Genomic DNA, 21,082 nt, shown 5'->3' with positions numbered 1-21,082 from the left:
TATGTCATACTACAATAAGTACGACAGGAAAGAGAGAGTTGTGAGCATAACATATGAATAGATTTATTACCATGATGTATAATGTAGTTATGATTAAGAAATTCAATATGTCTATATCCTGTATTTGCAAATGTGAAAATAATCTATGGCTTCTGCTAATGCCTTACATATGGCTTTTAGTGTAAATTCAAGTAGATCTGAAATGAATTGTTATCTTTAAAAACTAGTAGCAATGTCCCAGCTGTCTGATAACTACCGGTAATATAGTTTAAAGCTATGACATAGAATTGTCATCCTATTTCTCACTCCCATTAATTCTTTCAGCACTATCTTTAGGATAGCATTAGTACAGTGACTTTAAATTGAAATATAAGAAAACCTTCTTGGAGGCATGTGTGTTATTTGTATGACATTTACATAGGGTGTATATAAATAAAAGCTAGAAACAAGCCAAACCAATCTTCAGATATCTGTAAAAATAGGTCAACTTTGTTGCTGCAGTGGAACACTGCACTCTTAGCCTTTGAATGCAGAATGCTTTACTACAAATGGAAATGTTCTGTTCTCCGTACTGAAGGAGCGGGTCCAGCAGTCACATGGGTTGCTCATGTCCAATCCGGTGGAACTGAGCCTAGTGTTAAAAAAGCTTGCTGGATCCGCCCCTTCCCCAGAATTCGCTCAGTTCGCATATCCTGCGGTTGTATTGTGATAGCTCGTTCAACATTCTAACACCTTCCCTTCGATCTTTCCTTCAAAAGTAGTAAGAATTGTTTATCCTTATTTGTTTACTTGCACTAATAGCGCCAGCCGTTTGTGGCTCGGCTTTTTTCCTTGGGAGAAGTTGCGGTTTCGTTTTCCCCCGGCTATTTTGCCGTTTACGATCCCCGCTGCCGCTTGTGGATTCCTTTAATCCTTTGGCCTGGAGGTCTTGGTGCAAGTATTGCTTCATTGATTCATTATAGTATTATTGTTAAAGGGCTTAAGAAATACCTCCTGCGGAGTGAGACGCTTGTTTCTAGTCTCCTGGACTTAGTCGATCGCTTCCCCTTTAAGAATTCTATTACGGAGCGATTTTTCGGCGCGAAGGCCTTCGCGCCCTTTTTAAATTTAGGCCTCTCGTGTTGGCCTTCTGCCAGCCGCGTAGGCCTCAGTCCACCGCTTGGATCCCGGAGTGGGCTTTGGGACGCTCAGGCTTAATTCTCCACCGGCTAAGCCTCCAACCAGAGTGCCTTGGTTACTTTAATTAAAGTTTAGGGAGGCTGGCCACGCTGTATTTGGGGACACGAACTCTGGGTTTGCCCAGATTGCCCTCAAGTCTCAGCAGCTCCGAGGCCTCGGAGCAGGATCCATTCCTCTTGGGAAGTCTTTGAAATTCTTCTCCCTAATTATTCAGTTATTTGGCTCAGCCTTGTCTTCTGTTAATTGTCAGACTATGGCTACTTTTCCCAAGAGAGGCACCACTAAAGGTCCCAGAGAGGCCAGGCCTACAGGCGATGAGATTACCAGTATCCCCCAGGCCTCGACCTCCTCTTCTTCAGGGGCCCACCCCTCGACCAAGGTCACCAGGGCTGAGAAGAGAAGGGACCTAGCCCTACAAAGAATCCATGACAAATCAGCAAAGCGTTTGAAAGTACAGGCCCAAGTACTCAGTAGTCAAGACCCCCCAGAGGCTTCTAACCTGCCTCCTTCTGGGGTCCCTGTGTTATCTCTGGATGAGCCAAACCTAGACAGACCCCAACCTAACCTATGGGGAATAGGTCCAGAGGAACCAGATATTATTGAAGATTCCCCCCAGCCAGGATCCTCCCAGGCCTTCAGGGATTCTTCTGCCATTCCTACTGATATTTCTGATTTACCTCCTGAATTCCAATCTATTTTTTCTGTGTTATCCAAGGCCATTGATGCTAAATTCTCTACCATCAATGCGCTTCCCTTACCTCCTCCACCTCCTCGTCCCTCCCGCCCCTTGGGTTCTTCCCCAGCGGTTAGAGCTCCTATTCAGGATGAATCAGATTCCTCTCAGGACGAATATGAGGATATGGAGGAGGATGAGGATCCCTTTCAAGGCCTCTCAGATGATGAGGAATCCCAAATAAAGGTTCCTTCTCCAATTACTATTTTTCCTTCTCAATTGTTCAAATCTCTTCTCCTCAAAGCTAGAATTTCTACGGGATTGGCGGCCCAGGAGAAACAGGCCTCCACATCCACTGATCCCCCGGAGGAGAATTTACCTTACTTCACAGAGGAACAGGAGGATAACGAGGTAATTCCTATGCCTAAATTGTTTAAAGATGCCTTACTTAAGCAGTGGGATTTCCCAGCCTCTGGGCTTAATCCCTCAACCAAGGACAAAAAATTGTACAAACTCTCCTCTTCCTATGAGGAGCTCCTATCCTTTCCTAAACCAGATGAACCTGTCAAGATCCTTCACTCGGCGGCGGCTGTGCCAGGCGAAGCAGAGGAAGTCCTCCGCCCAGAGGACAAGCGGATTGAACAAATGCTCAAAAGAGGATTCACCGCAGATTCCTGGGCCATTAAAAGTTCTGCAGCGGCTTCCTTTTTCTCCAGAGCCATGCTTCTGTGGCTTCGCCAACTTCAACAGCATATTCCTCCCAATGACTTGAGGGGTCAACAAGACTTCAACAAGGTCTTTGCAGCTGCTCAGTACGTGGCTGATGCCACTTTACAATCTACTAGATTTTCTGCTAAGTCTATTGCAGCTTCTACAACGGCAAGAAGACTCCTATGGCTTCGCCCTTGGCAAGCAGGAGTACGCCAGAAGTGGCAGTTATCTCTGGGACCCTTAAAGCGCGACCTTCTGTTCGGGGATCTTCTGGATCCACTCCTCACGGAAACCACGGACAAGAAGAAAGTATTGGGTCCAACCACCAAAAAGGCTACCAAAACGCAGTCCTTTCGTCGCCCAGGGCGTCAGCAAGATCAAGCGGCCTCCTATCAGAGATCTCCAGGTCAGTATTCCCCCCGCTTTCGTTCCCAAGGTAGGAACTCCAGGGGCAGAGGTTTTCGCTTCCAAAGGGGAGCGTCCTCTAACAGGGCTTCAAAAAAACCTAGATGGTAGTTTTCCCTCGATTCCCATAGGTGGTCGCCTAGCCCATTTCGCCTCTAATTGGCGTCTCACCTCCAAGGACCCCTGGGTCATTGACACTGTTCAAACAGGCCTTCTTTTAGAATTTATTTCTCCCCCCCCGAAACGTTTTATTTCCTGCCCTTCTCCCAGGTCCTCCTCAGATCGTAACCGTATGGAGGAGGCCATTTCCCACTTATTGTCCATCAGAGCCATTCAACCGGTTCCCCCCGGTCAGAAGGGTCTAGGTTTTTATTCCATCCTATTTATGGTTCCAAAATCCTCCGGAGGTTGGAGAGCTATTTTGGATTTAAAGAAGCTGAACCTATTCATCAAATATAGGAAGTTTAAGATGCACTCCTTATCATCCATTTTGGCCGCCATCCACCCGGGAGATTTCATGGTCTCTTTAGACCTCACTGAGGCCTACCTCCACATTCCTATAGCCAAATGCCACAGAAAATTTTTACGTTTCTCCTTTCAGGGCAGGCATTTCCAGTATAGGGCGATGCCATTTGGCCTTTCCTCGGCCCCTCGGGTCTTTACAAAGCTCTTGGGGTCCCTGGCGGCCTATATCCGGGCGTCTCCCATTCACATTTTATGTTATCTTGATGATATTTTGATTCATGGGAACTCCCTAGAGAAAGTGAAAACAGACCTTTCTGTCACCATGTCAGTTCTTCAGGACCATGGATTTTCCATCAACTTTGACAAAAGTCATCTCCAACCTTCCACATCCATCTTACACCTGGGATCCATTATTAATTCAGAATCCTCCCAGGTCTTTCTCTCTCCTGAGAGAAAATTCAGTATAGGGGAGTTAATTTCTTGCATTTTATCTCAACCTTCAGTATCCATAGTAACCCTGTCTTCCCTTTTGGGGAAGATGGTGTCATGCATAGGCATCATTCCCTGGGCTCGCCTTCATGCTAGGGAACTACAGTGGCTCCTATTACCCTTTCAGAGATCGGGGCACAGCAACTCAAGTCGTCGCATTGTCATCCCACCAATTGTTCGCAGATCCTTCAAGTGGTGGAAGTCTCCGGCCATGGACAAAGGATCCCCGTTCAGGTGCCCGGATCAATTTGTCATCACCACAGATGCCAGTCTATCGGGATGGGGCGCCCACGCCCAGGGGATGATAGCCCAGGGCACGTGGTCCCCGGAGGAAGCTTCCAAGCCAATCAATTGGCTAGAGTTAAGAGCCGTTTCCCTGGCTCTGAAGCATTTCTCTCCTCGCATTCCCAACCGGCACGTTCTCATTCTCACCGACAACATTGCCACAAAAAGCCATATCTGCAGACAGGGGGGCACGAGATCCAAGGCCCTCATGAGGGAGGCCCTCAAGTTAGGCCTTTGGGCGGAAAAACATCTTCGGTCGCTTCTAGCCGACCACATCTCGGGGAGCCTCAACGTCCAGGCGGATTGGCTATCTCGAGCAACGATAGACCCAGGAGAGTGGAACCTCCATCAAGACCTGTTCCATCAAATCAGCCTCAGATTCGGCCTACCAGTTCTGGATCTCTTCGCGACCAATGCGAACGCCCAACTCCCTCGCTTTTTTTCCAGATTTCCATCCCCGGGAGCGGAAGCAACCAATGCCCTCCGGAGCCCATGGCCTCCAGGCCTACTTTACGCATTCCCTCCAATTCCAATTCTCCCGGACGTGATTCACAAGGTCCTCACCGAGAGGGCCCGAGTAATCCTAATCGCCCCTCATTGGCCCCGCCGGCCCTGGTTCGCGGATCTCCAACAGTTGTCCGTCCAGGACCCTTGGCGACTCCCCGTTTCGGGGGATATGCTGCGGCAGGGGGCCTCATTCCATCCAGACCCGGAGTGGTTCCACCTCACCGCCTGGCTGTTATCAGGAGAGACTTAGAACTGCGTGGCCACGACCCCGATACAGTGGAGGTCATTTTAAAGGCCAGAAGGGGTTCGACCAATCGAATCTACGACCACACGTGGTCCAAGTTTCACCAGTGGTGTCTACAGGAAGGCCTCTCTCCCCTGTGCATCCCCTTACACAGAATCATTTCCTTCCTTATGCAAGGTTTCCACCAGGGACTTTCCACCAGCACCCTCCGGCGTCATCTGGCGGCCATTTCCTCTGTCCTAGCGGGGCCCCGCAGACAGCCTCTCCGCTCCTTCCCAGAAGTTCAGGAATTCCTCAAGGGCATAGCCAACCTCAGACCTTCCAAGGTCCACAGGTATCCATCCTGGGATTTGCCACGGGTTCTCCATTCCCTCACGCAGGCTCCATACGAACCCCTAAAATCGGCGTCCCTCAGGTACCTATCCTTTAAGGTAGCATTCCTGGTGGCTATTACCTCTGCCCGACGCATTTCGGAGCTGGCTGCCCTCTCAATCAGGCAGGACCTTTGTCAATTTCATCAGGACAAGGTAGTCTTGCGACTGGACCCCACCTTCTTACCCAAGGTCAGTTCCATGTTCCACAGAACTCAGGATATTGTCCTACCTTCCTTCTGCCTCCAACGAGACCATCCCTTGGCAATTAGATGGCACACCCTGGATCTCATTAGAGCGCTGAGAATCTATATCCAACGCACAGGACCCTTTCGGAGGTCAGAAGCACTTTTTATAGCCTATCACCCCAGAGTCATGGGTGCCAAAGTGTCTTCAACAGTAATAGGCCGTTGGATCAGAGGGACTATATCTAAGGCCTACGAGTCGGCCTCCCTCTCAGTTCCAAGGAACATCACAGCGCATTCCACCAGGAGCGCAGCCACCTCGGCCGCTTGGGCGACTCAAGCCCCGTTGGAGGAGGTCTGCAAAGCAGCCACTTGGGCCTCGCCAAATTCCTTCATCAGGCACTACAAGATTGACTCTTACGCTTCAGCGGACGCTGCCTTCGGCAGAAGGGTACTCCAATCCGTTATCTCACACGATAGCAATCTAATCCCACCCTAGGGACCATCTATTGGGTATGTCCCATGTGACTGCTGGACCCGCTTCTTCAGTACGGAGAATAGGCGTTGATTGCTTACCTGAACGCCTCTTCTCGTACGGTGAGCGGGTACAGCAGTCACTTCCCGCCCTTGTATGTGTCTTCTTTACCTTTCTATATCCTTTCTTCCTCTAACAATGAGAGTTGAACACTACAGAGCTTCACAGCTGAGCCTAGTCTATGGATTCGCGAATTCTGGGGAAGGGGCGGATCCAGCAAGCTTTTTTAACACTAGGCTCAGTTCCACCGGATTGGACATGAGCAACCCATGTGACTGCTGTACCCGCTCACCGTACGAGAAGAGGCGTTCAGGTAAGCAATCAACGCCTATTTTCATTTTTGAACTCATGCTTCTTCTAAATCTCATGAAGGAGTTCCTTTGTTCTAAAGATATTGTTCTTGACTTGGCCTTAGCATAAACAAAAAACAGACTCCTTGTCTCAAAAAACACCCTCTTTATTTATTTCATTCACTCAAAGAAAGTCCAGGCAATAGTCCTTCAAGGAGTGAACTGCAGAGCAGACCTTATCTGTTCCTTGCAATAGGCTGCAAATTAAGTTCTGGCAAGCAGTCTTTGTGTCGAGAAACAAATGAGCAAAATCTTCAGAAATACAATACAAATCTACCTCCTTTAACTACTCTGCATATACAGTACATGCATCTAGAACAGGCTCCAGCTGTTCTTCCTCCTCACTCATATCAGCATCCAAAAGCAGCTACCTCTCCGGTGGCTGGAAAATGTTGGACGGCTCTAATTCTATCTCTGTGTACAATGTGGTGAATCCATCAGAGCCTTCCCCAGATCCCAGCCCAAATTCCTCCTCAACCTCCTTCTTATCCAAGTCTGCCGCCAGTTCTGTTAGCAGCTGGTGAGCCACAACAGACATTCCCACATTTTTTAAAGACCAAAGTACTTGCCAGTCAGCTTCATGTTTGCAAATACCTAAACTTGGTATCACATAATTCATAAAACTAAATCTTGATTTCTCAGGGATGATTCTTGCATGTATCACTATTTTGCTCACATTATAGCAGCAAATAACGAGAAGCCTACATCATCATCTTTCACAAGAATAACACTGCAGGCTGAACCAGAAGCACAATACTTTTTAACAGGATTACACAAGCTGTTTTAGAAGTGGCATGGTGGCCTGGAGGTGAAGACACTCACCTTTCACTCAAAAGGTAGACTGTTCAGTCCTAGGTAGTGGCAGATGTTTCTCTCCTTGGTCACAAAGAAAAATAAAACCTGATGAGGGCATCCAATCAATAAACACCGAGCTCCATCCAGTCATCCCAACTCAACCCCAAATTAAGGGATTACAGGATCATAAAAAGGGAGTTTCACAAGCTATTTGAATTTGTCAAGAGTTATTAAAATGGATGAAATACATTGTTTTGTTGTTATAATAGGAAAGCTATAAATAATGAAATGCTTTCCAAGTAGCAGTGAACTATTCATTACAAACTGTTTGAACACATTCACAGGACTAAAAAGTTTGCATCAAGATTTTAAATAACAAAGGATACTTTTCACCACATGCCTTCCAAAAGTCCAAATGACCCCTAGACAGAGCCAGGACAATAGCTCTCCCAGTGGTTGAGAGACTAGGAGCTCAACCTCTTAGACCCTTGAAGACAAGCCCTGATCATGGAGAGGATCAGCGGCATGGTTCACTTCTTGGCTGCAAAGCCTTTTCAGGACCTTGTCCCTGCGACACTCCACTTTCTCAGTGCCCAGGAACCTTGTGAGGAGTCTACGACCTGGCAAGAGGGTTCCAGTTGAGCCTCATATGGAGCTGGGTGATCCGTTTTATGCAGCTGTTTGCCCTGCAGCTTATCTGCTGAATCGCTAACTGCCAGTTTAAAACCCAGCCACCAGCTGAAACAAAATGGCTGTCACAACTGTCAGTTTAAAAAGGCAGACTGGAGGGGAGCCAAGAAGCCACCAGTGACAACTAGAGCAAGCCCTGTGCAGTCCAGGCACCTGAAAGAGCTGATGTAGAGGGCTCCAAGTAGCTTGCCCGGCTACGATGTTTCAGAGACCGAAGAGCCGGTCAAAATCAGTTGGGAAGGCTGCGTAAGTATGTGTTCCAGCGCTTTAAATATTCTTCCCCCTAGCTGTCAAAGGGGCATGGTAAGCAGGTCCACCCCGGCAGCAGTGAAAGCCGTTCCAAAAAGAAAGAGGGGTCTAGGGCAACAAGGTACGGCGCTTCGATGGCAGAGCCAATGATCAAGGGTCCACTGAATTCTGCCGCCTGGTAGATAAAGGCTGGGAGCTCAGCCAAGTTCACACTCTGCCTTAAAATTCCGAGCTGCTGCAGCGATGGAGAACACTCCCCTCCTGTAGCAGACCAGGGCAAATCCTGCAAGGTCAAGGTCAAGGTCTCGGAAGCCCCTGTTGTGGTAGGAGCCAAAACTCAACTGCCAAAGTTCAAGCGCCTCGAATGTCACTGAGGCCTCAACAAAAACTCACAGTCGGAAGAAAACAGTCCAAATTGATGTCAGAATTGAGAGGAAACCCCCATTCAAGAATGGAGATTAAGAAGCCACGTCCATCCAGTCTGAAAACTGAGTCAAAGCTGGATCCTATGAGGGTGGATCCTACAAAAATAACAGACTCAGTCCTCATTTTGAGTGGACAAGGACAACCCATCCTGAATGCTGGCTCTGCCCGTGATGAAAAAGCATATGTATAAGTCCATGCTGTATTAGAAACAATTACTTAAAAGTAAATATTAGGAGATGTGGATGAAAATACATGCACTTAATATTTGGAAAACTATAAATAAGCAAAACTGAATTTAGTAGATTTTCTCATTCATTTAATACGATTATTTACTAGTGCTAGAACTTCTTCCTAAATACAGGCTAACATACTAGGAACCTTAATTACATACCCTACTGAGAGGATTGATTATATCTAGGAATGACAATTGGAGTCCTCCTTTCCCCCAAAATGAAACTTGATTTGAAAACTGAGACATTATTGAAAGATGCTGCAAGTTTCCAACACTGCATGTAAGTAAAGAGAAATTGGCTCAGTAGGGATGTGCAAATATTGCAGCATTTATCATATCCTCCACTGGGCTGAATAAAAGAATGATGGTTGGGAAATGTTTAGTATGTTACAGCTATTTGAAACTTGCCATCAAACGGTTGGACTGCTTACAACAGGGAGTAAGGGGAAATTTCATTGCTATTAAACCTGGTTCTTTGGACTAACTTGCTCTGTGGGGTGATGAGAGTTATAATTCAGCATACTGTATTTTTCAGAGTACAAGACACACCAGAATATAGTGAAAGTGAACACAAGAACAAGGGGGCACAATCTGATATTAGTTGGGGGAAAGATTAGAAGTAATGTGAGAAAATATTTTACTGAAAGAGCAGTAGATGCTTGGAACAAACTTCCAGCAGATGTGGTTAGTAAATCCACAGTAACTGAATTTAAACATGCCTAGGATAAACTTTTGAGGGAGGAAAATAGGGGGGGGGGGGATCTACCTACCAGGTATTCATCCGGCTAGCCTCCTTAGTCCATTCAACTTCAGTATATTATTTTATCCCCTGGTTAGGACTTAAAAAACGTTTTTCAGAGGGAGCAGGGATGAAAACAAGCCTGCAAAGACTTAGGGCAGGAAAACTGTTTCGGAGAGAGTAGGAATAAAAATAAATGCTGCAAGCCAGGAAGATCGTTAGCACTGCGTTAGGGCTGAAAAAAACTTTTTCAGAGGAAGTAGGAATGAAAACAAATCTGCAAAGACTTAGGGCTGGAAATAACCTTTTTCAGGGGGAGAAGGAAGCCGGGAAGATCGTCAACCCCTAGTTAGGGCTGGGGGAAAAAGCTTTGAAAAAGCTACATTCAGGATATAAGACGCATCCAATTTTTCAGCCTCTTTTAGGAAGGAAAATGGTGAGTCTTATACTCCGAAAAATACGGTACTCAAGCATGTGTAATGTATGCTCAAGACTCTGGAAACAATGACTGTGTTAAATCTTTCTTCATCTTGTATGCTAGCATTTTGTTTGTCTGCCTTTTGTTTTTTACTTTAGAATGTTACAAAAAATAGTGATGGGTTTTTTTTAAGGGCCTCAGGGGTGTATCTATAAGTATACATTAATTCTTCAAAAGGCTTGGGGGCACATTATTTGCAACGGTGCAACTTTATTTAGGAAAAAATAAACTGCTTACCTTTATTCAGTTTCAAAATCTTGAAGGTTCATCAGTGCCATCCTGTGGAAAGCTTTGTAAATGTACAACCAGGCTTAAGCTGTTAGGAAAACAATATTGTGTTTTAATAAAATGCCTGACATTGTGTCACCCTCCTAACAAAATCTGAGCATTGTGAGAAGCAAACAATAATTAAATAATGGTCAGAAATCCAAACTCTTGTAGTTTTAGGACAGCTGCTTGCTAGAAAAATTGTACTTCCCAAATGAAATATAAAAAATTAAAGAGGAAAAGTAAGTAGAAACACACACACACACCAGTTGAGAGCACCCTATTGAGAGTCTCCATAGCTGCATCAAAGCAAGATTGTGCATTTTTAAAATGTTAATTTGCAATTCCTCTGTGTTTTTTAAATAGCAGAAGATACCAATATTGATCACTTCACAAAATCATTTCTGCATACATATAATATGGGGATTGGAGCTTGCCTTACCCACCACCCACATTTTCACTAGAGGGTAAGGCAGCAAGCATTTTGAGGTGTCTGTATTTCAGTTACTACCATCATACTACCATCATACCTTTACCCAGGATCAGAATCAGGCTTTCTTCTGACTAAGCAAGAATAGTAGTCATAGCTATGGTTCAATAGTAGTCATGCATGTATTTCTGTTGCAGCAACAACACTATAAAGGAAATACTGCAGATATAGAAAACACAGGCTTCCTTTAGAAATTCACTGACCGCAGATAAAACTAAGCAGTATTAGAGAGTGTTAGCATACCTGCTTCCCTTTCTCCACTCATAGATGAAACATGTTGTACAAAAATCACAAGACAGCCAGCACATGCAATGCTTTGGTTTTTATAAGGATTATTGCCCAGATATGCACAAAGTACTTTAAAAATACTAATGGGCTACATGAAATATTATAGATGTGATCTAATAATAATTAAGAGGAACTGCATAGAGACCAAGACTGTCAGATCTTTTCTTTAACTTAAATGGATTTCTCAACTAATCAGTTTTCTCGGAGATTTATTTGTAGAGTCAGTAAACTGCATGTTTAATCCCTTGCGTTATAATTCGTTATAATTCTGTTATATGGGATTAAAACTAAATGAAACCCTCAAAGAAACCCCAGTGTTCAGTAGATTGTTTCATAACAGTGCATGTGACATCGGAGTTAGTGCTTGAAAAAAACAAGTGCGGTTTTCTCCTCCATATGTTAATTGTTAGAAAGAAATGCTTATCTTTGCTTATCTTAGATAAAAAATATTATCTCTGAAATGTAACAAATCATTAGTGTTTTAAAAATCAAACCATTCTATATGATTTTTTTTAAAGAATATGTTTTATTTTATTTTTTAAAACCTTAACAACATCTTTGAGCCAACATCTGTCAAAGCAGCCATTATAGCTTACAAAATACAGTAGTACCCCTAGATACGAGCATAATTCGTTCCAGAAGGGAGCTTGTATGTCGAGCAACTCGTATCTGGAACAAATAGCTTTAGACTTTGTTTTTCCCCTCCGAGATAACCAAAAGCAAGGATTCTTGCGCCACCTAGTGGACACTCGGCTTGTATCCCGAATTTGAGCTCGGGTCTGGAACAGAAATGTCTCTCCCCTCCTGGCTCGTATCTTGAAATACTCGCATGTGGAGTAGCTCGTATCTAGAGGTACTACTGTACTGGGAGTGTAAATTACACTTTGCATGCAACAAAAGCAGAGTGTAAAGCATTTAAAAATAAAAGTTTCTTGCTTTCTCCTAATTATGCCCCTTAGCATTAGATAAGTGAGAAAGAAGATCACTGCCAGGTTTTCTCTCCTTTTTTTTTTTTTAGCTGTTATTTGTGATGGATGGTGTTTTGGACTTTGGAGCCCCTCTTTAAAAAGAAATAGACAAAATGCAGGCTCTGTGATTAGCATTGAAATGGAGCAATTGACATAAATACTAAGAGCCTGCCTTTAATAAGTTTTCAGTTTGCTACCATTTTTAGTAATGTAACTTCAGGGATCTTTGGTCGTCATAATTATTTAAGGACAAGTTATCAGAGCTCCAGAGAAGCTTTGACATTTGGGAAGAATGAGATCTTTTGAAAGTATGCTTTTTTTTTCTTCTCAGATGATCAGAGATCATTTATATTTCTTCCAGGCTTGCAACTTGTTGGCATGATCTTTGATTTACCTCTTATCCTAAAGCTCTTTTTTATATGTTTATATGCAAGCTTTCTTTAAAAAAGAGAAAACTGACAATGGGCTATAGGCCTCTTCAAACCATTGTGATTGTCATTCTTGTAATAGCCTGTGAAGGAAACTAGGCTTTGCCCTGTGGAGTTTATATCTGAGTCTTAATTGGAAACTATTTCTGTAGTCCAAGTTTGATACCCTAAGTATTTTCTGTAGCAAGCTTATTGGGGTCAGTTAAAAAAGAAAAAGAGATACCCATGAATCTAGTTTCGTGGACAGCAATATTGTCATCTTCCCATATGTTTTTGTTGTCATCCTCAGATTAATTTACAGTCTGACACTTAAATTTATATTTGCCTGTCCAAGTTGTTATCAAATTGTTGTTTGCTTACTCTTTTAATATTAATACAAAGCCTGGTTGCCTGGACAGAGTTGTGTATTTGCCTTTTTCACATCATATATGACTAGGCAAGTATCAATTTCTAAACCTGTTTTAGCTGAGAGCAAAATGTCACAAGTGTTTCCTGCCCAGTATTCTGCTTGTGTAAATCGATACCTGGCATATATTCCAATTAGTAAAGTGTTGTCTATGCCCGCCAAGGACCATAGAAGTTATTGTCAAACCTGTGAGGGCCAGTTTATTGAAGATTCTTACATGCTCTCAGTCATGTGCTACCATCGCAAGCCCATAGCTGCCTAAACCGTAGCCTCTGATTAAGCCAAATTATCCATTTATTCTTCAACCCAAATTATGAGCCCTTTGCCATGTTGCTGTCCCCTAATTTTGTGTGGTTAGCTTTTAGCTTGAAATTGTTTCAGTATGCATGCTTACTAGATTCAAGATCACATGAAGTGTTAATACTACTTTATGATGTCTTGGTAAAACCATACTTGGAATACTGCATCTAGTTTTGGTCCCCACAATGTAAAAAAGACTTCAGAAAGAATGCAGAGAAGAGCAACAAAGATAATTAGGGGACTGGAGGCTCAAACATATGAAGAATGGTTGCAAGAACTGGGCATGTCTAGTTTAATGAAAAGAAGGACTAGGGTCTGCCACAAAGAAGAGAGTGTCAAGCTATTCTTCAAAGCACCTGAGGGTAGGACAAGAAGCAATGGGTGGAAATGAATCAAGGATAGAAGCAACTTAGAACTAAGGAGAAATTTTGTTACAACAATTAATCAATGGAACAATATGCCTCCAGAAGTTGTGACTGCTCCAACACTGGAATTTTTAAAGAAGGGATTGGATGATCACTTGTCTGAAGTGTTGTAGGGTTTCCTACCTAAACAGGAGGTTGGACTAGAAGACCTCCAGGTCTATTCTATTCTATTCTACAATTAATCAGTGGTACAGCTTGACTCCAGAAGTTGTGAATGCTCCAACACTGTAAGTTTTTAATATGAGATTGGATAACATGAGATGGATGTAGGGTTTCCTACCTAAGTAAGAGGTTGGACTAGAAGACTTCCAACGTCCTTCCCAACTCTGTTATTCTATTCTAGTCAGAGAGAAGAATATCCAAACTGCTGTCTTTCCTGCTATGCGTAACATCACAGCAACAATTCTTGAAGATATTGGTAGATAAATGCATTAGGGAATGATTGTCAGAAAATGCTGTAGTCAACTTTCATGGTTCACTGGAGAACAATGAAAACTGAAAGGTCAGGGGGGAAATATGTGAGGAAATCATTCAAATTCAGATTTGCTATTATAAAGCCTTTCAAAAAATGCCCGAGCAGGCAAATCATGTGTGAAAACTAAATTTCATGTTTTATTAATATACTGTCTGCTACTTGTTATTCTTTATTTTGTTCATGTGTATTATGTGCTTAGTAGATATTCATTCAAGAAGTTTGCAAAGAAAAAAATGCTCCAGAAATGTCGTAATTCAGTTCCCTTATTTTTTGTATTGTAGCTACAGTAATTAAAATAAATGCACTCTTTGAGAAGATCTTCCCCTCCGCCCCCAGATATTTGAGAAGGGATTGGAAAAAATGCAAACCCAGGTTATTTTGCAACTTGAAGCACAGTCTGTGGCCAGTACCTTTGAAGTCTTTCTGCATAGTAGAAATTACTTACTGCACAACCAAGTCTGAGTTTATTAATTCATCTGCTTTTCTTTCCCCATGGTACTTGAAGCATATTGTTTATCCTGCTGCTTGCTAGGTCTTGCTGTGTTTGGAAATGAAGATAAATAGAATTAGAAGAGCTTATTTACTACAAGTACATTTGTAGCCTGGTGAAGAGGTCAGAGCAGCTCATACACAGTTCCCAGGTGTTCTTCCTAACAGGTGGCTTTAAGAGCCTTGGGTATTTGTGCAGTGGAAAAATGGAATTGGGGTGGTGAGTTAGAGAATTGCATGCCTAAACACAAATTAAGCACATTACCTTGTTAATTGTGATACTTTTTTCCTGTTATTTAATTAGTGTAACATGATTAACACAAGGTGGGAAACAGGAGATGCATTGCTAAATTTCCTTTTGATTTTCCAGAAATGACTGAAGGTAGCAATAGTATCTACCAAGCCTGCCATGAAGATTCTGTTTTTTATACTTATTGGAGTTAAGTTCTACTGAACAACTTAAAAAGAAGCTGGTGTGCAGTGATGAAAAGGGAGGTGAATATTGTAAATTTAGAAGGATAGAAAGATTTCTCTATCTTTCTATCCTTCTAAATTTACAATGATTATACAATTATTATTATATTATAATAATTTTATGGTGTATTCTGTACATCACAAAAACTATACATCACAAAAACACGGAAGTCCAGAGATGGGATTTCCCATGGAGGGGAGCCTCAGGGGAATCCCAGCAGCACAAAAATAGGTGCTTCGGCTGGCAAAAGGGGTGAGTTTTGGGCTTGCACACATTAATCGCTTTTCCATTGATTCCTATGGGAAACATTGTTTCGTCTTACAAACTTTTCACCTTACAGACCTCGTCCTGGAACCAATTAAGTTCGTAATATGAGGTATCACTGTATGTATGTATGTATGTATGTATGTATGTATGTATGTATGTATGTATATGTATATGTATATATCCTAGTCTCCCTTAATTTTCAAATTCAGCAAAAACATGTGAAACACACACACACACACACACACACATGCCGGTTATTCCAAAATGGACTCACAGCAGCTAACAAGTGACATACATAAGACAGTAGCAAAATATAATCAGAATACAACATAAAATCAATAATATAATAAAACAATAATATCCTAAAACAACCATAAATACAGTACGGTCAATTTAATTCCAGGCCTGCCGGAAAATTCAGGTCTTAACAGCTTTCAGGAAGACCGGTAGGGAATTGCAAATTAATATCCTGATGTTTCCAGGAACCCCCACCCCATGCCATTTATTGCTCCAGCTGGCCTGAATCCTAATGTTTCCAGGAAACCACCACCCCCCATGCCATTTATTGCTCCACAGGCTCCCTTTCCCTGCCTCTACAAGCACTCCGCTAGCGTTGCTTTATCCACCCGCCACCCCGGAGCAGAGAGCTCCTTTCCTCAGACACACCGTTTTCTAGCAGATGGGATGGGGGGAGGGGGGAGATCCCGCACAGGAAAGCCTGGCTCCATTTCCCTTTCAATCATCAGAGCCTGCTAACTTAAAATTGCTTGTTTTGGCTGCTGCTTGCAGCAGCAGCAGCTGGGAGAGACGCGAGGGTTCGTAAGACGAAAATGGTTCATGAGAAGAGGCAAAAAACCTGAACGCCTGGTTCGTATCTTGAAAAGTTCGTATGAAGACTAGAGGCGTTCATAAGACGAGGTATCACTGTATCTACCCAAGTTCCCTCTGGAACCTGAACGGATCCATTAGGCGCCTGGGGCGGAATCATGTAATTGGCTCCACCTCTCTGCAGTGAAGGATTAGCATCTTAAAGTCAAGCATCGCCAGGAAATGATCTGACCATGACATGGGAAAAGTGTCTATATCCCTTAAAATCAGATCATGTATCTACTGCCCCAAGAGAAAAGCCAAGTCGAGTGTGTGTGTCCCCTCATGAGTCGGATCCTCAACTACTTGGGTCAGGTCTACGGTTGTCATGGAAGCCATGAACTCCTGCGCTGCCCCCAAGGATTTTTAGTATTTGGCATTTATAACTTTTGTATTTAGCTCCAGTTACTTGCAGTTCTTGTGAAACAAACAATCAGCGGAAGGATAATAGCAAAATAAACCAGGGGTGTCAAACTCAAGGCCCACAGGCCAAATCCGGCCAACAAGTTGCTTAGATCTGGCCCATGAGCCACCCTGGAAACAGCAAAGGGGTGGCCTGCAGTGCCTCTGCCATTGAAAATGGAGCTCCATTTTTAGCTTCAACGACCTCCTACAACCCTCTGCCAGTGAAAACAACTCTCTGCCAGCCGGCCCTCCCGAGCTCTGCTTTCATTGGCAGAGCATTCAGACCACCACAGGCACCCAAGACATGAGTATTATCAAGCTTGGCTACACCCTGCTGTTCCACGAGGGCAAATACAACCTTGATGCAGCCCACAATGAAATTGAGTTTGACACCCCTGAACTAAATGGATCGCTGCTGTAACTGCCAGCTATAACTGTCATTGTAACAGTCAGGCTCTTCATTATTTTAATTGCCACAGATGTTTTTATTCATATTTGTGTAGTGATAAACTCTGTAATAGCTTCTATTTTAAAGAAGAAAACTTCCACGGTACTGCCACTTTTATTCTCCTTTTATTAATTTTTTAAAATCAAGAACACCTTTAAAAAATCCTGTTTAGCTTTCTCAGATATTTCCCTCTCATGCACTAATTGATTAAGCATTAATAAGATCAAGTAGGCTGCATATTATGGCTGTTTTGAGCAAATTAATTTGTAAGCAGGACTATTTTGAACGTTTGATTATACCTTTCAAATGTCTTAATTTCGCTTTATGGTTTCTATCAAATCAAATTGAGTGTATATTACTAAATGGTCCCTTTTTATTTTGCAGTCCACCTAAACCAACTGTGTTTATTTCTGGTGTAATTGCAAGGGTAAGTCCACATTTTCAATAATTTCCAGCTTTTCATTGTGAAAATATGAATTGCAAATGTCTGCTACTTTAAAAAAAAAAATCAATGATTTTCCTTGCCAAGGATTTTTTATACAAGATAACGTAATTCAATTGTGTAATTCCCATTATCTTGGAAAAGAAAAACACTTGTTTTTTTAAGCTTTTTAATAGAATGTAAATTACTCGTGTATTTAAAAATACTATTAGTTGAACTGTAACTCACTTTTTTGTTTTTTAGAATTTCAATCTCCTTGTCTTTCTAAATGTTGTCAGGGTGCATAGAAAATTGGCAGCAATAAAATTATTAGTTTTACCGTTAAAGTTGGAAAATGAAAAGTAAAAATATGTATATTGGAACATGAAGGAAAATACTTTGCATTCTTTAAAACGTAGTTTGTTTTCCTGGAGGGCTGGAAAATTTCTAGTGTGGGTTGTGAAACTAGTAGAAATAATGCCTAAAGGTAAATTTTGGAAAATAGGGAGTTCTTTCCCAGGCACTGAAAATATAACAAAGTGAATTAAAGGAGAACCTTTTTTTCAAAAATGAGTGCAGTCTTGTAGCATCTTCTGGGGCCCTAAATCCGTTACTTTCTTACAGTATAAGGAGGTTGACTGAAAATGCTTAAGCTTGTGAAAAACACCAAACATCTGAAATGTACCAGGAACAGACAAATTGCATTAGATTGTACAAACATACTCAGCAAATAAAAATTCTGAAAGAAATTGATTTTTCTTGCTTACAATATATCCAGACATGGCTACAAAATTATATATTAGCTTTTTAAGTTGTACTTCATTTACCTCAATGTATTTACTTCCAATGTAATCAGTTGTGTAACCGCTTTAAGAGCATCATTTTATTTTTTTTAAAAAATAAATCCTCAGTTTCAGGTGCAAATATTAAGCACACTTCAATTTCGACTTGTGTTTAAAAAGCCCAGCACACTGGAAGTTCAGTGCCCAATATCTGAAAAGACTTCACTGAACACTATACTGTATATGCTAATGGATTTAGAATTTGCAATATTTACTGATTCATTCAGGCATAATTCCTATTCTAAACAGTTCCCACTACTATAGTATTTATCTATGGAGGTTGAAATTGAGCAAGTCCAACCATCTATTCACAAACATACACTATGGATTTCTAATGGGCTCATGCTGATATACACTCGGTTTTTTAAAGCATAAGTGCTTGGGAGACAAGGTGGGACAATAATTTGATGCATGCTGTTTAATAAGCAAGAAAAATCAAACTTGCAAAGCTGACTTAAGTATTAAGATCTGCTAGAAGAATTGATAAACACCGCTCATATAACTAGAAAAATCAAACCTGGCACATTTACCAGTCCTCGGAGAGGGGCGGCATACAAATTTAATTAATTAATTAATTAATTAATTAATTAATATAAAATAAAATTAAAATAATTTATTAGATTTGTATGCCGCCCCTCTCCGCAGACTCGGGGCGGCTCACAACAATAATAAAACAGTGTACAATGAACTATGATAATAATTATAATTATTTTTATTATTATTACACACACAGGAATTGTGAGACTGTCTAGATAGAATCTAGAAGCTTAGATTCACCAATGAGTGAAATCAGCTAGCCTTCATCAGCATCACATCTTAAATTTGTCATTTCTTTACATCATTACTGTTAAGAGAAACATGTAAAGGCAGTTTATTCTAAGGTTAATAGTACAGTGTTCCCTCGATTTTCACGGGTTCGAACTTCACAGAAAGTCTGTACCACGGTTTTTCAAAAATATTAATTAAAAAATACTTTGCGGTGTTTTTCCCTATACCACGGTTTTTCCCACCCGATGACGTCATATGTCATTGTCAAACTTTTGTCTGCCTTTAATAAATATTTTTTTTAATAAACTTTAATAAATAAACATGGTGAGTAATAATCTGAATGGTTGCTAAGGGAATGGAAAATTGCAATTTAGGGGTTTAAAGTGTTAAGGGATGGCTTGTGATACTATTCATAGCCAAAAATAGTGTATTTACTTCTGCATCTCTACTTCACGGAAATTCAACTTTCGCGGGCAGTCTCGGAACGCATCCCCCACGAAAAGCGAGGGAACACTGAGATGTTCTTTTCCCATTCCCAACCAGAATTCTGCTACCCAAATACTTTTCATGCTTAAGATAGAAGGATGCCTCTGTGGCCTTCTAAAAATCTGCAACAAGATTTGAAGGATGTTGTAGTCTGTTTGAAGCTACATGTGCAGATTCAAAAGTTCTTAACTCCAAATTCAAAGAGTCTGATAAGAAAACCTGAAATTAGTCAGCTAAAGGTCATTTCAGCAAAACTTTGTTACAGTATTCTTAAAAAGGGGAGATAATAATTGTTATGTCTGTGTGATGTTTTTAATGCTGATGTGTTTGTTCTTTAATCAGGGTGATAAAGACTTCCCTCCAGCTGCAGCACAAGTGGCACACCAAAAACCACATCCCTCTGTGGAAAAAATTCCTCCTCCACATGTCAATCAGTACATTCATCAGCCCCGTAAATGAATCACTTATCCCAGATCAGCCGTGGTGTTTTGCAAATGGAAAGATTAAGAGATTTCTACTACCAGATCTTTTAAAAATGGGTATCTCCTGCTTTTGCCTTAATTCCTATGGTTTAAATGTTTTAATGAAGGTGAGGGGAGAGTAGAAAGAGGGAAAAATCACTTAATTTGTTCCCAACTGAAAAGCAGAGTTTTCTGTACTGTCAGCCAAAAAATGTTACATTCATTGCAATGCAACACAATGTGGATAGTTTTGGTTATTAATTTCTTGGAATAATTATTTTAAGCTTTTTCTATTCTTGGGTATTGGCATTCCAGGAACATGTTAAGTAATTTGTTGTGGCTTTTAACTTTTTCTTGCTCTTTTCTAATGATTTTTTAAAAAAATGTGTGTGATTCAGATTTCTTTTGGATTGTTCTTGTTCTGTTCTTAAATGTGTTTCAGGAAGAACTAGCTGCTTATATTTTTTTAATGAATAATCTGAAATGATAAATTTTCTCTTGCAATATGTCAAGTTTTAAGAGAATGTTCCTGAAGCTCTGGCAACATAGCCAAACATTCTAATTATTGCCTGGTTGTCTGCATTATTTTTCCAGATTAATAGAAGAATGAGCAAAAAATTAAAATATTGTATAGATCTGCTTGCTTAATTTTTAGATACTCCTGAAGTTTTTCACCTTTTCAAAACAGTTTTTACATATGCAGGAATCAGATATGCAGTCTTTCCTACAAATAAAACTGTCAATTACGGTACATGGAAAATTGGCTGAAATGTTTTTTTTCCCTGGGAATCTGTATGTGCAAGTAATTCTTCAATGAACCATGAATGAATATTCAGGTTTAAAATGTCCTGCATACCTTACAATGCTATGGATCATACTTAATTATTGCAAGTTTGATATACACCGACAACTAAAGTTTTATGTTAGATGAATTTTGTGAAAGCTGAAGTAATGAATGTTAATGAGAAAGCAGTCTACTTGCTACTTTTTCATAGCAAACAGAACCAAAGCCAGCTCTCATGTGATAAGCAATCTCAGATTTCAGATTGCTGCTGAAAAATCTGTGTCCCTTTGTTAGATGTATCTTACGTTCAGTGG

At 41.4% G+C, this 21,082-nt stretch overlaps 1 protein-coding gene across 1 annotated transcript in view; it reads left to right on the top strand.

Annotated features, from left to right (window-relative positions):
- Positions 1-20,744, top strand: part of DAP (death associated protein) — a 48,848-nt gene extending 28,104 nt beyond the window's left edge. The window contains exons 3-4 of the mRNA XM_070747079.1: positions 17,391-17,433; positions 19,866-20,744. Of these exons, the coding sequence (XP_070603180.1) occupies positions 17,391-17,433; positions 19,866-19,982 (160 nt within the window). The 3' untranslated portion in view covers positions 19,983-20,744. The remainder of the gene's footprint in view (positions 1-17,390; positions 17,434-19,865) is intronic.
- The last annotated feature ends 338 nt before the right edge of the window (positions 20,745-21,082 follow it).

The sequence above is a fragment of the Erythrolamprus reginae genome, chromosome 3 (genome assembly GCF_031021105.1).
Source record: "Erythrolamprus reginae isolate rEryReg1 chromosome 3, rEryReg1.hap1, whole genome shotgun sequence".
In the NCBI taxonomy this organism is placed as follows: domain Eukaryota; kingdom Metazoa; phylum Chordata; class Lepidosauria; order Squamata; family Dipsadidae; genus Erythrolamprus; species Erythrolamprus reginae.
Note: the sequence above shows the minus strand (reverse complement) of the source record. Positions and strands in the feature narration are given on the sequence as shown.